Here is a 21,925-nt window from a genome sequence, read left to right on the forward strand (position 1 = left end):
AAAATTTAGAAAAGCAGTTTTCCCTTCATCAGAGAAATGCAAATAAAAACAACTTCATCACACCTATCAGATTGGCCAAGTTGACAAAACAAGAAAATAATAAATGTTGGAGAAGATGTGGGAATATTGGAACCCTAATGCATTGCTGGTGGAGTTGTGAAATGATCCAGCTGTTTCGGAGAGCGATTTGGAACTATGCCCAAAAGGCTATAAAAATGTGCATACCCTTTGACCCAACAATAGCACTTCTAGGGCTGTATCCCAAAGAGATCATACAAATGGGAAAAGGATCCACATGTACAAAAATATTTATAGCAGCTCTTTCTGTGGTGGCAAAGAATTGGAAATTGAGGGGATGCCCATCTATTGGGGAATGGCTGAACAAGTTGTGGTATATGAATGTAATGGAATACTATTGTGCTATAAGAAATGATGAACAGGCTGACTTCAGAAAAACCTGGAATGACTTGTATGTCAGATGCTGAGTGAAGTGAGTAGAACCAGGAGAATGGTTGTATGCAATAATAGCCATGTTGTGTGATGACCAATATTGATAGACTTAACCCTTCCCAGCAATACAAGGATCTAAGACATCTCCAAAGGCCTTGTGAAGGACAATGCTATTCACGTGCAAAGAAAGAACTATGCAGTTTGAATGCAGATCGAAGCATACTATTTGCTCTTTTTTTTCTTCTGTTGAGTTGTGTTTCCTCTTTCTGGTGGTTCCTCCTATTGGTTCTAATTCTTACAACATCACTAAATGTGAAAATATGTTTAATAGGAATGTATATGTATAGCCTATATCAGATTGTGTGCTGTCGTGGGGAGGGAGGGGGAGAAAAATTTTATACTCAAAAGCATATGGAAATGATTGTTGACAAATCAAAATAAATTATTTTGGAAAAAAAAGGGAATTTTTCCCCTAAAACAACTAAACATTAATATAGACATTCTGAAAAACCACAAAAACAGTGAACAAAATTGAAAGCAAAAAAAGAAAATTATGAATGGATAAACTAGGAGACGTTTAAAGAAGTTAACAAAATAAAACAATGTTTGGTCTGCTTTGTAAAGAGGAAAACCAAATTCCCAGTATCAAAAATGGAAAACAGAGAAATGAGAACAATTAAAGAGGAAATAAAGGAAATTATTAGAAATAATTTTACTCAACTGATAAATAAAATGAATGAATATTTTAAAAAATATAAAATACCTGGATTTAGAGGAATAAGAAATTAAGAGAATTTATATAAATAAATCTTAAGATTAAATAATTGAATAAGCTATAAATGAACTCCAAAAAGGGTGGGAAACAAAACTAGATTAATTTGCAAGTGAATTCTATCCAACATTCAATTGTTACATGAACTGTTTGCAAAAACAAGACAACAAGAGGTCCTACCAAATCACTTATATTATAAAAATGTGAATTTTCTTACCAAGGATAGATAGAACAGAGATGGACCAGGGATTTAAGCATGGAGAGTTTTCAGGTAATCTCTGAATTTGGATGAGGGAAAAAATTACATCTTTATTTTCACCAACCTTTGATTTCCTCTGTATTCCTATGTACTTTAATGAATTTAAAAACATTCTGAGAAGGGTTCCATAGGCTTCACTAGATTGCCAAAGGTTAAAAATCTATGAAAGGTCAAGAACCCCTGTTACTATACAAATTATTTTAATGAAAATCATTGCCCCCCAAAAAAGAATAAAAATTAGCTAAGAGGCTGTAAAAATATATTTTAAAAGATTATCAACTACAAGGTTGGATTTATACCAGAATTAAAAGGATGGCTCAGTATTAGTAAAATTATAAGCATATACCATTTATATGTTTGTATATTTATATCATATAATTAAAACAGTCACAGTTGTATCAACAGATTTAAAAAGTTTTTGACAAATTACATTACCAATTTCTATTAAAAACACTAACAAGAATGGACTTTTCCTTAGCATGGTAAATAATATTTATCTAAAACCAAGAGCCAGAACTGAATAATGGAGAAACACGAGAAACATTGGCTTTTCTATTAGAGCTGGCCTAAAGCAAGGATACCCATGTTCATCACTCAGTAATCACTTCCAATCAGTAAATTAAACATTATGTATCTACTCTGTGCCACAGCACTCTCTTAAGCACTGAGAATAACCCCCTCCCAAAAAATGAAAGACAGTCCCTGTCCTCAGAGAACTTACAGTCTAATGGGGAAAAGCAACAAGTTAGGTTGGAGGTCTAGGTCCAAAGGAGTGCATTTGGGTGGAAAATGAGATAGGTCACCCAAGCGTCCTCCTTAAAAGGATGTTCTGGAAGAAGCTTGTTTCCACCTCCACCCTCTCTAGCTGGAAGAAAGGGCAGAAGGTACTTGATGAAATGTGTGTTTCAGGAGTAAGTGATCTTGCAGCATGATGATGGCTCCCGGGAAATGATGGCAAAATCCAGAAGAGAAGTTTTAGAAATGCTGTCTATAGCAATAAAAAAAAAAAGAAAAAGTAATTTAGGGGAAAGGCATAGACAAACTTATCAATTTTTACAGATGAGATGATTATCTACTTAGAGAAACCTAGAGACTTAACTGTAAATTAATTGAAACAGTATAAATCACTAGTTTTTCCATATATTACCAACAAAAACGTGCATGAAGACTCAGAGAAATGAAATTCAAAATAATTACAGAATGTAGAAAATGTCTGGAAATCCACTTACTAAGACACATAAGAACTATATGAATACACCTAGTAAGTCTAGGTAATTTGAGATATATTAACTGCTTGTGGTTGACCATGCCAATAGAATAAAAATGACACTACTACTTAGTTAATTATTCTGTGACATGCTTATGAAACTTTATGGCGATAGAAAAATCATAGCAAAATTTATCAGAAGCAACGAAAGGACAAAAATCTTATGAAATGTAATTTTTTTTAAAAAAACAGGAAAGTCAGGGAAAGGGGATCTAGCCATACCACATCTCAAACTATGGTACAAAACAACATTCATCAAACTATAGACAGAAAAGCTGATCAGGGCAACAGATTAGGTATACAGTATGGAGTAGCAAACAAGTATGGTGGCATAATATTTGATAAATTAGCATTGTTGGAGGGAAGGTCCATTAACTCTGAATTTCAACCATATATCAAATTACCTTTTAAGGAAACCTACCTGTTTCCATCAAATTTTAGAGTTATAAGTTGAACTGCTCCAGCCTTTTGGTCATCACAAAAGATGCCAAGGTTCCTACCCAGAGTAGCATCAGGCCACAGCCAGGTGAAAGAGATGAATATTCCCAAACTTAGCACAAAAAAAATTTCAGTCTTCTTTAATGTCTTATGATGGAATCTTCAAACCATAAAATACACATTATTTTGGCATTCCCATCTTTTGAAAAGTACTCAAAACCCTTGAATCATGGAATGGCTTACTGTGAATTGTCTAGCAGACTTCTTAACAGTCAACAAGTATTTTTAATGTGCCAGAGACTGTGCCAGGCCTCAAGGATGCCAAGCTAAAACAAAACAATCCCTGGTCCCAAGAGCCTGCATCTTATTAGAAAAAGATGACATATATACTAAAAGTTTAAAAAAAAATTATGGAGGAGAGCACTAGAAGCTAAGACCAAGAGACCAAGAAAGATACAGTGTAGGAGGTTGTACCTAGCTAAGCTTTGAAGGAAGCTAAGCCTTCTAAAAGTGCAAGCATGCCTCCCTGGGCATTGGGGGCAGGCATCCTATGAAAAGACATGGAGATTGGAGATAAAACATAATGTACAATGAGAGTTATGAAGGAGAATAATATGTGATATCCTGGACCAAGATTTGGAAAGGCTTTAAAGTGCCAAAGAGTTTATATGTTATCTTTGAATTAATGGGGAGCTGCTTGAACTTTCTGAGCGGAAGAGTGCCATGTTGTCTTAGGAATATCAGTTTCATAGCTGTATGAAGGATGGTTTGAGATGGGAGAGAAATAAGGCAGTAATAGGGGCCTGAACTAGGATGTTTAGTCTTCTTATGACTAAAGATGTAAAGACAGATCCAAACAGATTTGCCCACAAGTTAAGGGTCATACAACCAGAGACTGAAGTTGAACGTAGTTCTTTTTCACTCTATATTCCAGACATTATGCTGTCTCTATTATGCTAATATATAATAAGTATTACGGTTTCAATGTAAACCTTGTTTGTAAAACTAAGATGAAGCCATCCTTTTTCAATGCTGTTCTGATGACAAAATCTAGACTGAGAACCTATTTGAAGAATTTGGCATTATTTACCTGAGAGTAAATTAGATATAAGCGATGCTGAATTGTGACTGGCATACTCCATATGCATAACAGCATTATCTAATTTGTTTGTATTACTAGGTTTTTGAGGAACCCTTCATCAGTCTCTTTGCTTTGGAACACTGTGAAGGAAGAGAATTCCATTTAGGAGATGCGATCAACTCGATTCTGAATAAGGATCTCTACTTCTACACACAGTCAGTGTGGGTAAAAAGTGGATTGTAAGTATGGTAGCAGCTTGTGTTTAGTTATCCCCCTGGCTTGAGCATCAGATAATATTACTTAGTATTTTAAAAGCTCTAATAGCATGGTCTTCTTCCCAAGACATTCTTCTTATGTTGGAGTTTCTCACAGATAATAAGGCAAAATTGGTAAAAAGGACTTTCATCTGTATAGAAGTAGTCAGCATTCCCCAAGGTCTAATTCAGAAGATAGTCATCCCTTCTCCTCCCCCACCCCACCCCAAAAAAGGAGGAATTGCTGTTCATTCACAACCAATAGAATAAGCATACCTTACTGTCTAAAATATAGGAAATGGTAAACAGTTTGAGAGCAGATTTCCTTAGTCACCTTACCGGAGAAATGTATAATTGGTCCTTGAACCAGAGGACATCAGATGTTAGACCATTCAATTTTAAGGGAAACTATAAATAATATGATCCTGTTTGATTATTGATTGATTGATTGTTACTATGATCCTATGATTATTTAATCATCTAAGATGGCTTAGCTACTCTGTATAGTTCTGACATCAACCTCGGAACCTTTAAAGAAGTTTTAATCTTCCACCTAGAAATACTGGATATTCTGTTCAATTCAACCAATACTATTGAGTTTTGAGAATACAAAACCCTAAACAATCCATGCCTTTAAGAGGCTGGGATCCCATTGGGTGTGGGAAGAATATAACATATATGTATATAAATAAATATAAAGTCATTTCTATAGTGGAAATGCATTGCTAGTGAAAGATTCACATAGAACGCTTCTGACCAGCCATCTCTGATTCTACAAACTGCCCAATTTGTGAGTAGGGGAGAAATGTGATTAGACCTATATTTTAGGAATGTTAGGTTGGCAGCTGGTTGGGGGATGGATTGGAGAGGGTAGATACTGGAAGCCAACAGCCAATTAAAGAGGCTAATGTAATAGTCATACAAGAGGTAGATGAGGGCCTGAAATGTGAAAGAAAAAGATGTTATGTAGATTAAAAAAGAGAAAAGAGTTTGAGAAAGCTAATATCCAAAAAGTATCTAAGGTGTGGTGAGAGGTAGGAGGAGGAATAAGGGGGCAGCTCAGAGAAGACAGTGGAATAAAGAAATATACAAGAGTAAAGAGTGGTTGACAGTCAGAAACTGCAGAAAGGTAGAGCATAATAAAGACTGAGAACAGACCATTGGATCTAGTAGGTAAGAGAACACTGGTTACACTGGAGAGAGTAATGAAAATTGAAATTGGAAGTTAGATTGTAAACGGGTGAGAAGTAAGCAGGAGGTAAAGAAATGGAGGCAATGAATATAGAAAGGGGATCTTAACCCTTTTTTGTGTCAAGAAACATGTGTTACTTGTGGTGACATGTAAATAACTAGGTAATGTAAGCCATATAAAGAGTAGATGAAAGCGGTAATATGAATGTGCAGGTAGGTCACTGACATCTGAGGTAGGGGTGAGGGATGAGGTTGGGACTAGGAAAGGCCTCCTGCAGAAGGTGGGACTTGAGCTTAATCTCCTGACTCTGGGCATTTTCAGTGGCTACTTCCCATGGCCCTTATTTCCACCTAATAGCTGACTTCAAGTCCAAGTTAAAATCCCACCTTGTACTCCTGTACAAGTCTTTCCCAATCTCTTTTAACTCTAGTACTGTCCCTCTGTCAATTATTTCCAATTTACCCTATATATAGACTGTACTTATTTGTTGTTGATTCCCCCCATTGTCTTGTCTCTCCCATTGGACTAAGGTCCTTGAGAGAATGGACTGTCTTACTATTTTTTGTATCTTCAGCTCTTAGCACAGTGCCTGGTACACAGTAGGCACTCAATAAATAATTGTTTAGGGGCAGCTAGGTGGTGCAGTGGCCCTGGAGTCAGGAGGACCTGAGTTCAAATCCAGTCTCAGACCAGACACTAGCTGTGTGACCCTGGGCAAGTCACTTAACCCCAATTGCCTCGCCAAAAAAACCCAACAAAATAAATAATTATTTGCTTAATGAAGCAACCCAGATAATGTAAGACATATAAAGCCACTGCAATCAATGTATAGGGTATATAGGAGGGGAGTGAGATATGGAGGATAACACTGAGGTTGCAAGGCTGAGTGGCAGAAGTAAACATAGATGTTCAGAAAACAGGAGGGTTTGAGGAAAAGATAATGAGCTGTGTTAGGACATGTGAAATTAGGGATGCTGACTGGACCAATGGATCTGATGAGATCAACTGAGAGAATATAGGATACACAAGAGTCTGTGGGGGACACTTAAGGTAAATGTTGGTGACATTGGAGATCCAGCAGAGACCAAGAAGTGACCACAAAGATAGGAGGAGATTCAGTGCAGTGGCACAGAAACCCAGAGAGGAGAGAATATCTGGGAGAAGGTGATCAATAGTGATAAATGCTGCAGTGAGATCAAGTATGCAGACTGAGAAAAGGCCATAATATTTGGCCATTAAGAGATCATTTGTAGCAGGTAGTTTCAGTTGAATGGTTTAGGTGGGAAGCCAGAGTGGAAAGAATTTAGAAGCGAGAGAAGAGGAAGTAAAAATGCCAAATGTAAGCAGTTTTCTCTAGGAGTTTAACCACAAAGGGAAGGAAAGATAAAGGATGGTAGCATGAATGGTAAGGTCAGGTAAGGATTTGTTAAGGAGTGGAGGAAAAGATAATTATGAGACAAGAGAGAATGAGATCATGAGCAGAGGAATGGGCCTTGTTAAGGAAAAGGGGCACCTCTTTTTCTAGAGGCAGAAGTGAAGATGGAGAGAATAAGGAGTTTGAGGATATGAAATGAGAAAGGAGGAGCTTGTAATAAGTCCCCTTTATTTTCTCAATTAATTATGACATAAGGTGCTCTCTTGATAAAGGCAGGGTACATGAGGATTTGAGAACCAAAGGGAAGATTTTATTTTTTTTTCTTTTTGAAAACATATTTTCTTTAATAAATTATTTATTTTTAGCTTTTTTCTTTTTTTTAAATTTTATTAATTTACTGATTTATCAACAATCACTTTTGAGTTGAAAATTTTACTCCCCCTTCCTCTCCCCCAACCTCCCCAAGACGGCACACAATCTGATATAGGCTTTACATTTACATTCCTATTAAACATATTTTCACATTAGTGAAGTTGTAAGTAAAAATTAAAACCAATAGGAGGAACCATCAGAAAGAGGAAACAAAACCCAACAGAAGGTAAAAATAAGTGATAGCAATTCGACTTCCATAGTTCTTTCTTTGGATGTGGACAGCATTTTCCATCCCAAGGCCTCTGGAGATGTTTTAGATCCTTGTAATGCTGAGAAGGGTTCAGTTTAACAATATTAGTCATCACATAATGTGGCTGTTATTGTGTACAAAGTCCTCTTGGTTCTGCTCACTTCACTCAGCATCAGACCATATAGGTCTTCCCAGGTTTTTCTGAAGTCAGCCTGTTCATCATTTCTTATAGCACAACAGTATTCCATTACACAAAGGGAAGATTTTAAATAGCTGCTGTGAAGTGTATAAGGTGAGCAATCATAGAACAATAAAAGGATTGAGCAGTGAGTACCTAATTGAGATTAGATACTGTAAATTTGTAGTGAACCTAATCAACATTAACAGTGTGGCTTCTCCATCAGGGTTCTGCTATATCCAACTAGAAAAGGTACATTGTAGGGGTAACCTAAAGTTGGGGCTGGGCAAAGTATGACTGGCAATATAACAAATGAACGAGGCCCTATGGTGTGTGTTTGAGCTAATGTTTTCCCTGATAGCTTTTCTAAGACCTTCCTTCCTTCTCCAATATTGAACCTAGGTTAGATCCTAATATCATCAGAGTCAGGGAAAACATACACTACCTAGCAGATCACGTGACTGGGTATACTGAGAATACAATTTTAAGTATGCTAATATTTGAAGTCTTGACTCATGGGAATAGTCATAAGGCACATCCAGGGAAGATTTGGAGATTACCTTGTAACAATCTGGAGAAAGTTTTGATATAATTGAAGGAAAATTATATATAACTTTTATATAAGAATTCATCTTCTACTCTATGCATATAAAAGCAAAGTATATTGAAAAAAATTTCTAATCCTAGAAGACTAAAATAAAGAAACAACATAGTGTGAAAAATGCTACCATATTTTGGTAGTTTCTACTGAATTTATATTATTTTATATTTTGGCATATTTATTCTTTATTTTTTTGTCATTCAGGTGGATTGCTTATGAAGGATCTAATTTCCTGGGAAGACAAATTTTGCTAGAACCTAGGGAGATTTCAAACTGGTCAGCATTCAGTGGCTGGAAAACAATTGGTTCTCTCCGCCCCATCAAACAGGTAATGAGAAAAAAGTTTTTCCTCCTAGTACTTCAAATAATAACTCGCAATGGTTAATAACGTTTACAAAGTGCTTTTCTCACAATAACCTAATGAGGCAGTGTGGAACAGTTTAAAAGGTAGAGGATTGAGAGTCAGAGGATATCAATTTGATTACTGGTTTTGACACTTATTATTTTCTGTGTGGCCCTTTCTGGGCCTTATTCTTATGTGTAAAGTAAGGTTGAGCCAGATGACCTCCAAGAGCTCTTCCAGCTCTAAACTTAGATCCTAAAGCAATAGAGATTATTAATCCCATTTAACGGGTGAAAAATAGATTCAGAGACATAAAGTGATTTAACAGAATCGAATGAAGTGAATTAACAGAATAGAGGTAGCAGGTACCTTAGAAGCCATCTGAAAAGTGGTCATCCAACTCTTGTCTGAAGAACTCTTCTGATGGGGAATCCTGCTACTTTCCTGAGGCACCTGATTCCACTTTGGGATAACTTTTAACTGTTTTTCTTTTACAGCGTTTACCCCTTTCTTTAGTTGTGCATATCTGGTCAAGCAGAATAAGTCTAATCCCATGATAGCCATCCCCACCCATTTCCTCTAAAGTTTTATTTTCTCTAGGCTGGACATCCTTTAATATCCTCAGATGACTGTCATATGGCGTGATCTTCAGGCCCTTCACCATGTAGATTGCTGTCCTTTGGACTCTGGCTTATTAATTAATCCTAAAATACAGCATTGTAAATGTGTCCTGAGGATACATATAGCCTGAGTGAGGCTATAATTTTCTTAGTTCTGGAGTTTGGGACACTTTGCTTCTCAATACAGTTTAAAAATCAAATTAGCTTTTTTTTGGCTGCCATGCTATTGATTTTGCAGCCCACTAAAAATACTCAGATCATCGCCTTGCACTGGTGAAACTGAGTTTTAAAACCATTTAATTTTCTGGTCACAGAAGTTTTTAAAGACTTTTAAATCATAGGTGGATTACAATCAGTGTCAATGCAGGGAATTGATGAAATCACACATCTTTAAAGTAAGAGGTAGTTGGCTGAAGGATTGGAGGAAGGAGAGATTAGACATTTAGGAGGTTATGACAACAATATACAGATAATGTAGTAGCTAGACTAGATTTGTAGGAGTGAGACTGTCAAACATAAAGAAACATGACTCCGAGAAACATTTTGAAGAATCAATAGGACTTGATTTTGATTAGACATAGTAGGAGAGTGATTGCTGTGAGGTTACAACCCAGGAAGTAGGAAATGATGGTGCTTTTTACAAAAGCAGAGAACTTAGTTTGGCATTTAATGCTTTTCACAGCTTGTCTCCTTCCTACTATTCTTGTCTTCTGACACGAATCCCTTGTACACACTCTGTGATCCAGCTATACGGGCCTACTTTGCAATGTTTTACATCTCTAGTCTCCATGCCTTTGCATTGGCTGTCCCCCTTATCTGGAATGCTCCCCTGCTTCATCTCTACATCCCGACTTCGCTCAAAATTCAGCTCAAATGTTATCTAATACAGGAGGTCTTTCTCAGTCTCTACTTGAGCCTTCCCTTTTAAGGTTATCTTTCATCTGCTGTATAGAATCTTTCTGTGTATGCCTATTTTATGTACACATGTTCTTTACCCAAGAGCAGGGACTGACTGCTTTTGTTTTTCTTTGTATGCCCAGTGTTTATCACAATGCTAGGACATAGTTAGGCCTTAATAAATGCTTGTTGACTGGCTGAAGAGGTCATCTCCTCTGGATGTCTGTTCTCTTCTTTCCCATTTTCAGTCTCTCCTTAACCCATTTCCTCATTCATAAAAACACATTCACTTGCCCTGCCATTCCCTCAAGCTATTGGCCTACAATCTCCTCCCTTTCAAAATTGTAGGGTGGAAAGAGTACTGAATTTGGAGTCGGAGAATTTGAGTTTACATTCCAGCTCTACCACTTATTACTTGTATAACCTCCCTGGACTCCAGTGTCTTAATCTTTAAAATGAGGGGACTGAAATAGATGACCTCTAGCTAACCTTGCAGTTCTAAATTTTTGATCCTAGAAAGAGTTGCCCTATAATTTTCATTTTTTAACCTTTCCAATCCTTTCTAAATTGCCTTCTCAAATTATCAGAGGATTGTTCTTTTTCTCTATTTGCACTCTGCTTATTTCTAGTGCCTACAGTATACTCTTCCACACTCTTTCCCTATCAAACATTGTTCGATACTGCTGTAACCCCTTCAACTCTGACTTTAAACTTCACCAGCTTATGGATGTAGTTGGAAATTCCACTTTCTGACCTCTCTAAATGTTTACCTCTCTAAGCCTGTTCTGGACTGGAAGGAATCTCAGAGAACCTCTCACCGAACCGTGTCATTTTATAGGTGAAAAAATTGAGGCCCAGGGAAGTTGAGTGTCTTTGGTCACAGAGATAGGATTTGAACCCAAGTCCTCTTACTCCAGAGGGTTTTTTCTACTAAATCACTATCTGTGCTATACACTGGAGATATAAAACAAAAACCAAATTCTTTTCAAGGATATTACATTCTAGTAGGGAAAAACTAGAGAAATCAATTTAATTAAGAGGAAGAAAACAGTAACAGTTGAGGGGATCAGAAAAGGCCTTTGTGGAGGGCATGAGTTGAGTCTTAAAGGAAGCTTGGGATGCTAAGAGGGAAGGGGTGCATTCTAGATATGAGAGACCACCTGTCCAAAGGTTCTGGGGTAGGGGGGTGGCAAGTAGGCCAGTTTGTACAAATATACAAATGTATAAAGATAAAATTAGACAAAAAATGCAAGTAGACAGTTTAATTGCCTGAAATTTGAGCTTTAGGACTACTGCTTTGGCAGTTGTATGCTATTTCATTCAATAGACCAGGCTAAAGAGAAGTAGTGGCTGTGTGAGAAAGAAAAGAGGGTGCAAACAAGAGAAGTAGAATCAACAAGATTGCTGACTGAGGATGTGGGGAGAAAAGACTACGTCAATGAAGAAGCTGGTGCCTTTGACAGAGAAGGGAAGTTTAGGGGGAAATGCTATGGATTCTGTTAGGGACATATTGAAACATTTGTGAGAACATCAAGGTTGGAAATAACCCCCTAGTAATGTAGAAAAGAAATTCATGAGAAAGAAGAACTGCATACATAGAGTGGAATGCTGCCTCTGTAGCAATTATCATTGAAACACATGGGAGCTGATGAGGTCCCCAAAGAAAAGTGTAAAAAGAGTAGCAGTCCTAGCAGAACTTTGAGAGAAGGGGACACTCAAAGTTAGTGGTCAGAAAGCATGATGAGGACCTAGAAAAGGAGATAAAGGAACAATCAGATAGTAGAACCAAGGGAAAAATGTTCACAGAAGACACTGTTGAAGTAGAAAAGGAAGATGGTCAAGACACTCCATTTGCAAGATTGATTTGCTTCCTGGACTTCAACCTGGTTCCTATTCAGGTCTGAAGTTTTAAGGTTTTACTGCCTTAACTTGTTTACTTATTTAGCATTGTTCTTTCACCCAGCTTACATGCTGCCTTGAATATTTTTTAAGCTCCATGTTGGGATATTAGCACTGAGAAGTCTACAACCATGGGAGAGCTTCTTAAGTCAATGATCAGTGATACAATGGAAAGAACAATTAATGTAGAGTCAGAAGACCTAGAGTCAAATCCTCGCTCAGTTACTTAGTTTATGACTTTGAGTAAGTCACTTATCCTCTCTGGGCCTGTTTTTCTAGCTTTTCACAAAATGAAAGAAAGCCCCTTTCCAGCTCAAAATTCCACTGTACTCTGATAGATGGTTCCCTCCTCTCCCCCCAAATATAGACAGGTCTTAGTCCACAAATGACATACATGCAAATGTATCCCTTCCACCCTGTGGAAACAACTACTTTAATCTCCAATTTCTCTGGGAAGTTAGTTAAGTACCAAGGTTAAATCCCACCCTCACCCCTAGTTTGAATAAATTCTTTGTCTCTTTTGTTTTAGCCTTCAGTATACATCAGAATAAAGAACCGAGCCCAAGGTGAATACCTAACAGTCACTGGAAATCTAGCTGATTTGAGGACAATGTCAGTATGTATTTCTCCTTATAATGGAAAAAATACCCAAATGTGGTACTACTGTCGAGGACTCTTTAAATCTAAGGTAAATGGTTTTGAAAACAGATACTTTAATCCTATTTAATCTTATTGAATTAATTAGTTTACTTAATCCGAAGTATGTAACAGGTACTTAATACTATTCCTTTTTAAGGCAATATTTTATTTAAATTAATGTATACTCTATGTATAATATATAGTATATGTAAGCAGCTAGGTGGCACAGTGTCTAGATAGAGTTTTAGGCCTGGAGTCAGGAAGACTCATCTTCCTAAGTTCAAATCTGGCCTCAGACACTGAGTGACCCTGGGCAAGTCACTTAACTCTGTTTGCTTCAGTTTCCTCATCTGTAAAATGAGCTAGAGAAGGAAATGGCAAACCACTTCAGTATCTTTACCAAGAAAACTCCAAAAGGGAGTCATGAAGAGTTGGAAATGACTAGAACAATTGAACCCTATATAGTAAATGTAATGTCATTACAGAGTAAGATCTAATCTTGAGCAGCACAGTATGTATGCCTAAAAAATAAAAACATTCCTAGTCTTGATAAAAGCAGCTTCTGAAGCATGCTTCCGTTGAAAGTAAAATGAAAGACACTGATAACTGAATAATTTTGTTGCCATCCAACTCACTGTCCTGCAGCTCTCTTGTATTTGAGATCCAAAGGCATAAATACAAATGATGCTGCTACATGTAACTGGATCATTAAACAAGTAGCACTTACAGCAGCAGTTATAAAAATGTTGCAGAATTCTAAATGTCTTCACATATCATGACAGGCATTTCTTTCCTAAAAGATGGTGGCAAGACATTTGCACAAGCAAGAGAGACTTTGCCTCTTTCTTTTTATCCTACTCTATCTTCAATGGCATATGAAAAAAATTGTGTCTATTTCAAAGAAAAATTCTAGATAGCAAAAGCTATGTTCACCTACCAATTCCCTTTCTAAAACTGAATTTTTTATCTAGTTCACATTGTAAGGGGGACCGTAAGTTCATAAAAAATGTATCTGTGGGTATTTTTGAATTTTTTTCTTTTCTCCAAGTTTTCTTTCAGCATGTTTATAAACTGAAAACAGCCTCTCTGTTGGTCAGGTTACCCTCACATAACCTCTATATTAAGTGAAATAAAGTAAAAGAGCCATTCTGTATGGAACTCACCCTTTTCGTTCCACTTGCCATCACAGTTTTAACTTTGAAATATTTTAGGCAAATGATACATGTCTTGATGTTATTGGTGGAAAAGATGTACCTGGAGCTAAAGTAGCTGTATGGAATGAACATGGGAAGCTTAGGCAAAAGTGGAAGATGAACAAAGATGGAACCATCAGTTCTTACCTTAATGACCAGCTTGTCCTTGACATTAAAGGTATGAATTTACAGGGTCTCAAATTCGATCTTGTAATTGCACATTTTAGAGTCTTTTTATCCAAACATTAATCTAGGTCAAAGCAACCCCAATATATATTTTTGAGAATGTTACTTTCACATTTTTAAAAAAGGTCTCTATATGGGCACAAATTCAAGATAAATTAACTGGACTGCATAGATGATGGAAGAAGTGGAGAGGAGAGAATTTAAGAGGACTTGTGATCCATAGCGTATTTTTAATTTTTTTTATATTATTTAATTTTTATTTCCTACATGGCCCATCAAATTCCTATGCCCCATAAGCCATATTTTACTCTTGTTTTGAAAAAAAGAAACATCTCTCCACTTTCTCAAACCAACAGAAGTTGTTCCTGCCTTATAATTCCTTTTGACTATGAATAATTTCTTTTGTATAATTATACTTGTAAGTATGGAAAGCGCTGAGCTTCACTTTTCTCATTTCTAAAAGGAGGAGATTAGATTACATGACTTCTAAGGCTCCTTCCAGCTCTGTAAGCTCATTTAAGTCTCACAACAACCCTGTGATATGGGGACTATTCTCATTTACTTTTTAATTCTCATTATAATCCCTCATTTTGAGGGAACTGAGGCTGAGAGGTTTGAATAACCTGCTCAGGGTTACATAGCTAGTTAAATGAGAAAGGTTTTCAATTTAGGTCTTCCCAAATCCTGTCACAGTGCTTATTTCCTTGATCACACCTGCCAATTAAAGACCTGGGTTGAATTTCTACCTCTAATAGCATTGACTACATGGCTCTAATTTCTCAGTGCCTTAAGTTAAGACAAGGATTTTCCAAACCAAGAGTTCCCCTATTCTGATGAAATCACAGGTCCACATCCCTTTCCCCTTCATTTCACCCCTCCTTTCCCTTTCCCCATCCTAAATAGACTTTGTTAGAGTATCTGACATTGAAACACAATATTCTCAGGGAAACATACTGTTGGTTTTATGCTAACCAATACATTAAGAACCAGTCCTCCTGCTCTTTTTGTTTTTAAACTTGATTGAAATTGAGTTCACATTTACCGTACATTAATATAGAATCTATCTGTTTCAGATTGAACTCGATCCATGAACTCAATCTGTTTCAGAGCACTTTGTAAATTACAGTTACATCCAGAGTTTAACTACTTTGTTTTTCCCTATTTTTAGGAGGAAGTTATTGTGATAAGACCCATATAATAATAAACCAGCCTCTGGAGGGGAAACCTACACAGCAATGGGACATTGAAATATTGTGAATAAAATCACCGTCATCACTAAAAGGAGCTGAGGAAGGTGGAACTGTTTCCCTCATTGTCTTAAGCATGTGAAAAAGGAAGCTACTGAAGTCACAGGCCACTGAAACATAAGCAGATCATGAACTTGTTTTCACGTTCCTTTAATCTGTTTATGGACATGGATTCCTAAACCATTGCGTTTTACCATAGAGAGGCTGGGCGGAGTTAAAACATTTTTGCCACTTTCTACATAAACCTGTAGAAGCTTTCTATCACTAAGATGATAGATTACTTGGATTCCTGTGATATACCCTCTTCTTTTTAAGCTCATCTTTCCTTTTTGTGATGATGTTTCTTGATGGGGGATGCTGTTTGGGGATACAGTGTATACTGTGCATCGCTCTATACCATTTTTTCCTAGAAAGCTATCCAGTGCAAATAAGCAAAAATTCCTTCAAGCTTTGGCTAGCCAGGCTCAAATTTGTGTTGTTTCTATAAAGGTTAGTGTTGTCAAAGAGTTGTCATTCCACTTACGCTATTAATAACTACAACAGGGTGACTACATAGACTAAATAGTATATGATTGTGTGTGTGTGTGTGTGTGTGTGTGTGTGTGTGTGTGTGTGTGTGTGTGTGCGCGCGCGTGCGTATATTTCTATATCATGGGGAACTATACAGGTCAAGTTATATTTTTGTCAGAATCAGAGCCCGTAAGAACTGAGGAGATTTCAGAGGTTATCTGAAAAGCAGTTTAAGCCCATCTTCTAAAGCTTTACCTTTTTTGATACCTGAAGCACTATACTAAAAGAAGAACCCTAAACTCTTCCAGGATTGAAAGCACAACTCTGTATGTGATAGTTTCTGTTGTTGAACAGCATGATGCTATTCCTTTTAAAGAATGGATTCCTTCTATTTTTGAAAAAGCACAGATGACAAGAATGAAGCCCTTTGTATAGAAAAGACAATGCAATTTAAGTACTATGGAAAAAAGGCAGTATGGATTTAACTAGTATTTACTGATCCCAGATGTATTAAATTCAGGCTCAATTTTGTTTTGAATTTAGTGTTCTCTATTTTTACTTTGCATAGTATTTAAGTAACTCCCTTCTGAATAAGATAAGCCAAATTATCATTCTTTCTACTTGAAATGCTACAAAGCTTCAATGCTAGTTTGAAATGAAAGCACAAAGTTGTGTTTTAGGCCTGGACCATAACAGTTTTTTTCCCCTAAAATATAGGTTGAGCAGATTTCTTTAAATGACAGCCTCCTTAGGTTCCCTCTACCCCCTCATTCTTCTATAAAACATTAAGTAACCAAACAGGCAGTCAGCAAAATCAGATAGGAAATAATAATCTTTGATATACTTGAGATAATTATTTCCACCTTTTCACTGTCCTAGTGAATGATTAAATTATTTTTTTCACCTGACTTTAGATAATTTATTCTGGGCTGGATTTAAAAATGCATTGAAATACCCCAAATGTCTTGCCATAAAACATATGAAAACACCTTTTCTATTTTTATATACAGACTCAAATAAAATTTCAGTGAATTTTTCAAATATCAGCCTCTTTGCACTTTAGAATGTAAATTAACACTAAATAAATTAAATTCAGACCTAGATCTGCTGCTCTGAATTTTTTATAGTAACCTGATCTTTCCATGTAAATATTTAAGATTTACTATTTGTTTGGTATTTAAAAGTTAAAGAGACAGGATTTTTTTTCCTTTTGTCGTCTTGGCTCCTTTCAAGAAGCATCTGTAAAAATTCCAACGGACCCACTGATGTGAATGCATCTCATTGCTGTGCCAGTGTTATTTAATGGAACTGTATTTAACAGGAGTAACTGAAGGCTTTAAAAATGTTAATGGAAGCCTTCCTTCTGTACACATAGAAGAAACCTATCTATTTTTACTGTAAAAACTAGATTTAAAAAAAATTTCTTCTAAATTATTTTAAGGAATTTCTTTTTTAGACCAACAAGTTTGGGTAATCTTTTAAAAAGTTACTATATCCAAAGAACAAGGCCAGATACCACATTTAAACTGAAAAAGCAATCAGAGTTGTGCTTTTTTTTTTTTTACAACACTGGATTAAATAAAATAAACTTGTCATACACAGATGTGGTTTCTTCCCTTTTTAAATGCCCCTTTCTGAAAATAAAGGTGGCCAAATAACGTAGTACATAATCATACAAGTACTGTTCAGGGGCTACATCTGGCCACCTGAATCTTATATTGAGCAAAGCTGGGGCAGGTACTGTTTTTCTCCCACTAGCTAATACAGCCTTATCCATTTTATTCCTGCAGAACACCTTCAGAACTGATTTTGGGAGTAGTTTAAAATGAACCATCTTAAATGGACCTTTTTCCTAAAACAGGCTGAAGATTTGACTGGAAGATAAGACAGACAGTAAGACAATTTTCCCTGTGGCCTAAGCAAAGATAGCAAATGATTCTTTATTAAGTAAGTGGAAAAATTGTTTTACCCTTTTATAGGAAGCGCTGACTTGACAAAGGCACTAGATTGCTTCCACTAGGCATTCAGTCCAGAGTGCTAACACCAGGTTTTCCTTCTCTGCATCTGTATTAAGTTTCAGTGCCTTAACAGAAATAATTTCAGAACTCCAAAGTTGCTTCAGGGCATCCATATGAGATAAAGGAAAACGAAGTCCAAGAGCCTGAAAGGAGGGGAAACAAACTCTTTTAGTTCAACATTTCCCAAACTGTGTTCCAGAAAACCTTGGTGCTTTATGAAGAAATTTCATTCCTATAGTGAGATATCTAGGAGGGTTCTATATCCATCAGTGTCCTTTAGAGAAAGGTAGGACAACTTTTAGAGATACTGATTGTCCCTGCTAGAAGCCATGAAAATAGAGACAAAAAAACCACACAGATAAAAATAATAAGCATGAATGATAAATAAAGGCCATTAAATGTTTCCCTCATGACTTGGTAAGTATAATACTATGTCTACTATACTGATTGTCAAAATTGCCAACAACTCCCATGACCAAATATAACAAATTCTCATTACTTCATTGTCTCTTCCCTCATCATCCTGCTCCTAGTCCTCCCCTCATGAGCCTCCCAAGAGTTAAACCACTGTAAAGCTTTAAGTGGTCTAAAATAGAGAATTTATATATTGATTCACAGTAGGGGAAGCATTATGGTAAAAGGGAAAGGAAATTAGATTTCCTCATTTTTATGATAAAAATGCTTTTGCAGTGACCTTCTTGCATTTTTCATTTGTTCCATATTATTTCATATCTTATACAAACAGCTAAATTTTGAATCAATCTTAGGATAGCATCAAACTTTAAATGAAAAAGAATCACATTTCAATCAAACTCTCATGGAAGCAACTAATTTGGCCATTAAGCACTCATTAAAACATACTGATAGAACCAAAAATGGTAAGCACCATGAGCTCTTTAAAATGGGTGCTTTGGCCTAGACCAAGGGGAGATCATTTGTTCCTGTAAGTACACCACAAGGTGCAGGGACGGACCCTGTATGTTGGAGAAAAAGTAAAGGACTGTGTGCATAGCCCATAAGTGGTGGGTAGTCCTCTTTCTTGTCCTATACTTTGCCCCTGAAGAAGTGAGGTAGGAGTTAGAGCTTAAGCTAAGAGGAAAGAGGCCCTCTGGTGAGAGGACTTCTTAATTATGCTCTGTCACTTCTTTGAGCATCAGCTTCCTTCTCCATAAAATGAGAGGGTTGAACTAGAAGACCTCTTAAGTCCTTTCTAGCGCTAAGTCTATGACCCGCTAAATTGGGAGAACGAATAGCTCTTTCCAGATAGCTTAGTGTTGTTAAGATTTTCTAAAAATACAGTTCTGGGAAGGAATGGTGTAAAGAAAGCTGTGCTACTGCCCATTGACCAATAATAAATAAAGCTATCCTCAAAGCAAAAATAACTTCATACACTACTACTTTTACCAACCAAACTCAAAAAAATTATATTCATTCAGTTTAGTAGAAACAAACCTTGGCCATTTCATTCTCATTTCCAAACATCATGTGTGTCTCCCGCTTATTTCTCAAAGAATGATAGATGTAAACCATTTGTTCTTGAGTCTTGCCCTTAAAAAGAGAGAAAAGTCACTAGCTACGAAATCTGCAGGGTTAAAGTAGCATTATGAGCTTTTAAAAGTTTTGAAAACTACTGTTTCTGACAGATGGATTTCTACATACTCTAAAGCTTCTCTAATTTGGCAGAAAGAGAATATCTCATTTAATGAAAAGTCCAAAACTGTAACTAAAGAATGCTTCAAGGGATCTGTGATCTCATTCTGGGTTTATTCTCCCAAAGGCATATACACCTCAAACATACATACTTCTTCATCCTATGTGACTGTGGTTCATATCCTCCCCAAATCCTCCAGAAGTCTCTATGTTTATGTGGGCAATTGAACACATGGGTTTTTCCATTACTTATCTGTCATTTTTTCTATCAAATCAGATCATTTAGCTAGGTGGGTAAGAGACACTTATACACGGAAAGCTAAGTTACAAGATGTAAATAAACAGGAGTTCAGCTGAGGGAAAGGACAATTTGGCTAGAAGTAGAAGATTTCATGATTAAGAAGGATTTTCTTATGTGAATCTTAAGTATTTAGAGAGACAAAAAGAAATGGGGAAAACATCAACATGGATGATGCAAAGTATGAGCAAAGTCATAGTAAGCCAGCAAAAGAATTTCTGTAGATGATTAGAAAAACACTAGAGCCAGCATGTAGAAGGTGCAAGCAAAGTTGAATTTAGGCAAGGTCTTAGAGTTGGAAGGGATGGACTTATTTTTATAAGAATTCTCATAGATGTTTGTTAAGGCGAGTGAAATATTTAGTGATGAAACCCAAGAAGCTAAATACTTTCTTTTGAGTAGCTTCAGGAGTGGATACTACAAGTTTACAAGTCTTCTGAATGGATTAGTTTGCATGTTTTAAAATACTGGTCCACTTATTAAGTAGGATTATGCAGGAGGTACTTTACCTTCTCTAACAGCAAGAATTTCCAGATTCCACAGGTGCTCAGAGATTTGGAAAAGCCCTCAGATCGAACCAAAGAATCTTCTTTATAACATAACCTAGGCTTCTCTTCTAGTAAGAGGAATAGCAATACCTCTTAAGGCAGCCCATTCCACTCTAGAACTAACAAGTTTTTCTTACATGGAATCTAATTCTACCTGTATGCAACTCCACCTGATTTGTTCCAAGTTGTCTTCTCCACAAAGAAAACTGATTAACATATAACTTTATGACCAAGATTTTTTTAAAAATCCAATAATGGGGTGGTAAACAGCTTGTTAAGGTATCCTAACTCCTGGCTGTGAGTAGCAAAATAGCATCTGCAAAGCATTTCCTTGGCATAAAAATAGATGATAGTTTTATTAGTTTTACTTAGCATTGTAAATCATATGATAAAACTTAATTATTGTTCTTTCAGGAGCTGTCCTGAGTTCCAAGGACCCTCTTAAGTAGTCAATCAGACCAGACAAGGGGGTTAATAACTCCACTCCTCATTGTGCTGCTCTGTGGTATAGTGGTTAGGAAGTTTCTTTTCAAAGAGCGTTAAGATTACACCAAGACCAAGTCTCTGCATGTGTCCAAAGGCAATGGGGAGGCAAGAGAAGATTCTTGCACACGAGAGCTTTGTAAAAAGCTGTTTAGTAAAAATTAACCCAGGGGCAGCTAGGTGGTGTAGTGGATAGAGCACCGGCCCTGGAGTCAGGAGGACCTGAGTTCAAATGTGGCCTCAGACACACAACATTCACCAGCTGTATGACTCTGGGCAAGTCACTTAACCCCAACTGCCTCACCAAAAAAAAAAATTATGAAATGAAGAAAAGGACTAAGAAGGAGAAAGACCCATCGGTGGCCAGTAAAGTACTTCTACTATGAGACAGATGGAGGGGTGGCAGTGTGGGCAAGGGAGGATGGATTTGAAAGACAAACTAGCTGAATATGACAGGAAAAAAGAACGGGAAAATAAGAGTGTAGGATGCAGTCTACACAGACCGTATATTCTTCTGTGACTTCTGCCTAACTCTTCCCATCAATCTTCCCATGAGATTCGCAGGGGAGAAACAGGCAATGTTTAATATATAGTTCTTTAAGTTTGCAAGGCCCTTTACAGATTAGATGTTATCATATTATAAAGATGAGGGAACTGAGGCAAACAACTTGCCCAGGGTCACACTAGTGTGACTAGTGTCTGAGGAAGGATTTGAACTCAGGTCTTCTGACTCCAAGTTTGGCACTCTTAAATACTAAGCCACCTAGCTGCAAATAAATAATGATATATTTTGAGTGTAGGTGATTGAGTCACAGTAGGGAAGTGTGAAGAGGCAGCCAAAATGAAGACTGGTTTTAAAGTATATTAAGTCTTAACTGCTAAGAGCTGAAATTTTTGGCTTTGCT

The 21,925-nt window shown here is 36.7% G+C and overlaps 2 protein-coding genes across 2 annotated transcripts in view; one reads left to right on the plus strand and one right to left on the minus strand.

Moving 5' to 3' along the window:
* Positions 1-17,624, plus strand: part of CRYBG3 (crystallin beta-gamma domain containing 3) — a 146,285-nt gene extending 128,661 nt beyond the window's left edge. Inside the window, 5 exon segments of the mRNA XM_020977949.2 lie at positions 4,367-4,506; positions 8,694-8,817; positions 12,778-12,936; positions 14,099-14,258; positions 15,435-17,624. Coding sequence (XP_020833608.2) covers positions 4,367-4,506; positions 8,694-8,817; positions 12,778-12,936; positions 14,099-14,258; positions 15,435-15,523 — 672 coding nt within the window. The 3' untranslated portion in view covers positions 15,524-17,624.
* Positions 1,397-21,925, minus strand: part of RIOX2 (ribosomal oxygenase 2) — a 61,450-nt gene continuing 40,921 nt past the window's right edge. The window contains exons 9-11 of the mRNA XM_020977951.2: positions 19,494-19,589; positions 17,993-18,184; positions 1,397-2,469 (exon numbers count right to left, since the gene is read on the minus strand). Coding sequence (XP_020833610.1) covers positions 18,026-18,184; positions 19,494-19,589 — 255 coding nt within the window. The 3' untranslated portion in view covers positions 1,397-2,469; positions 17,993-18,025. The remainder of the gene's footprint in view (positions 2,470-17,992; positions 18,185-19,493; positions 19,590-21,925) is intronic.

Source organism: Phascolarctos cinereus, unplaced genomic scaffold, assembly GCF_003287225.1.
Source record: "Phascolarctos cinereus isolate Bilbo 61053 unplaced genomic scaffold, phaCin_HiC Scaffold_725;HRSCAF=1366, whole genome shotgun sequence".
NCBI classification, from domain to species: Eukaryota; Metazoa; Chordata; class Mammalia; order Diprotodontia; family Phascolarctidae; genus Phascolarctos; species Phascolarctos cinereus.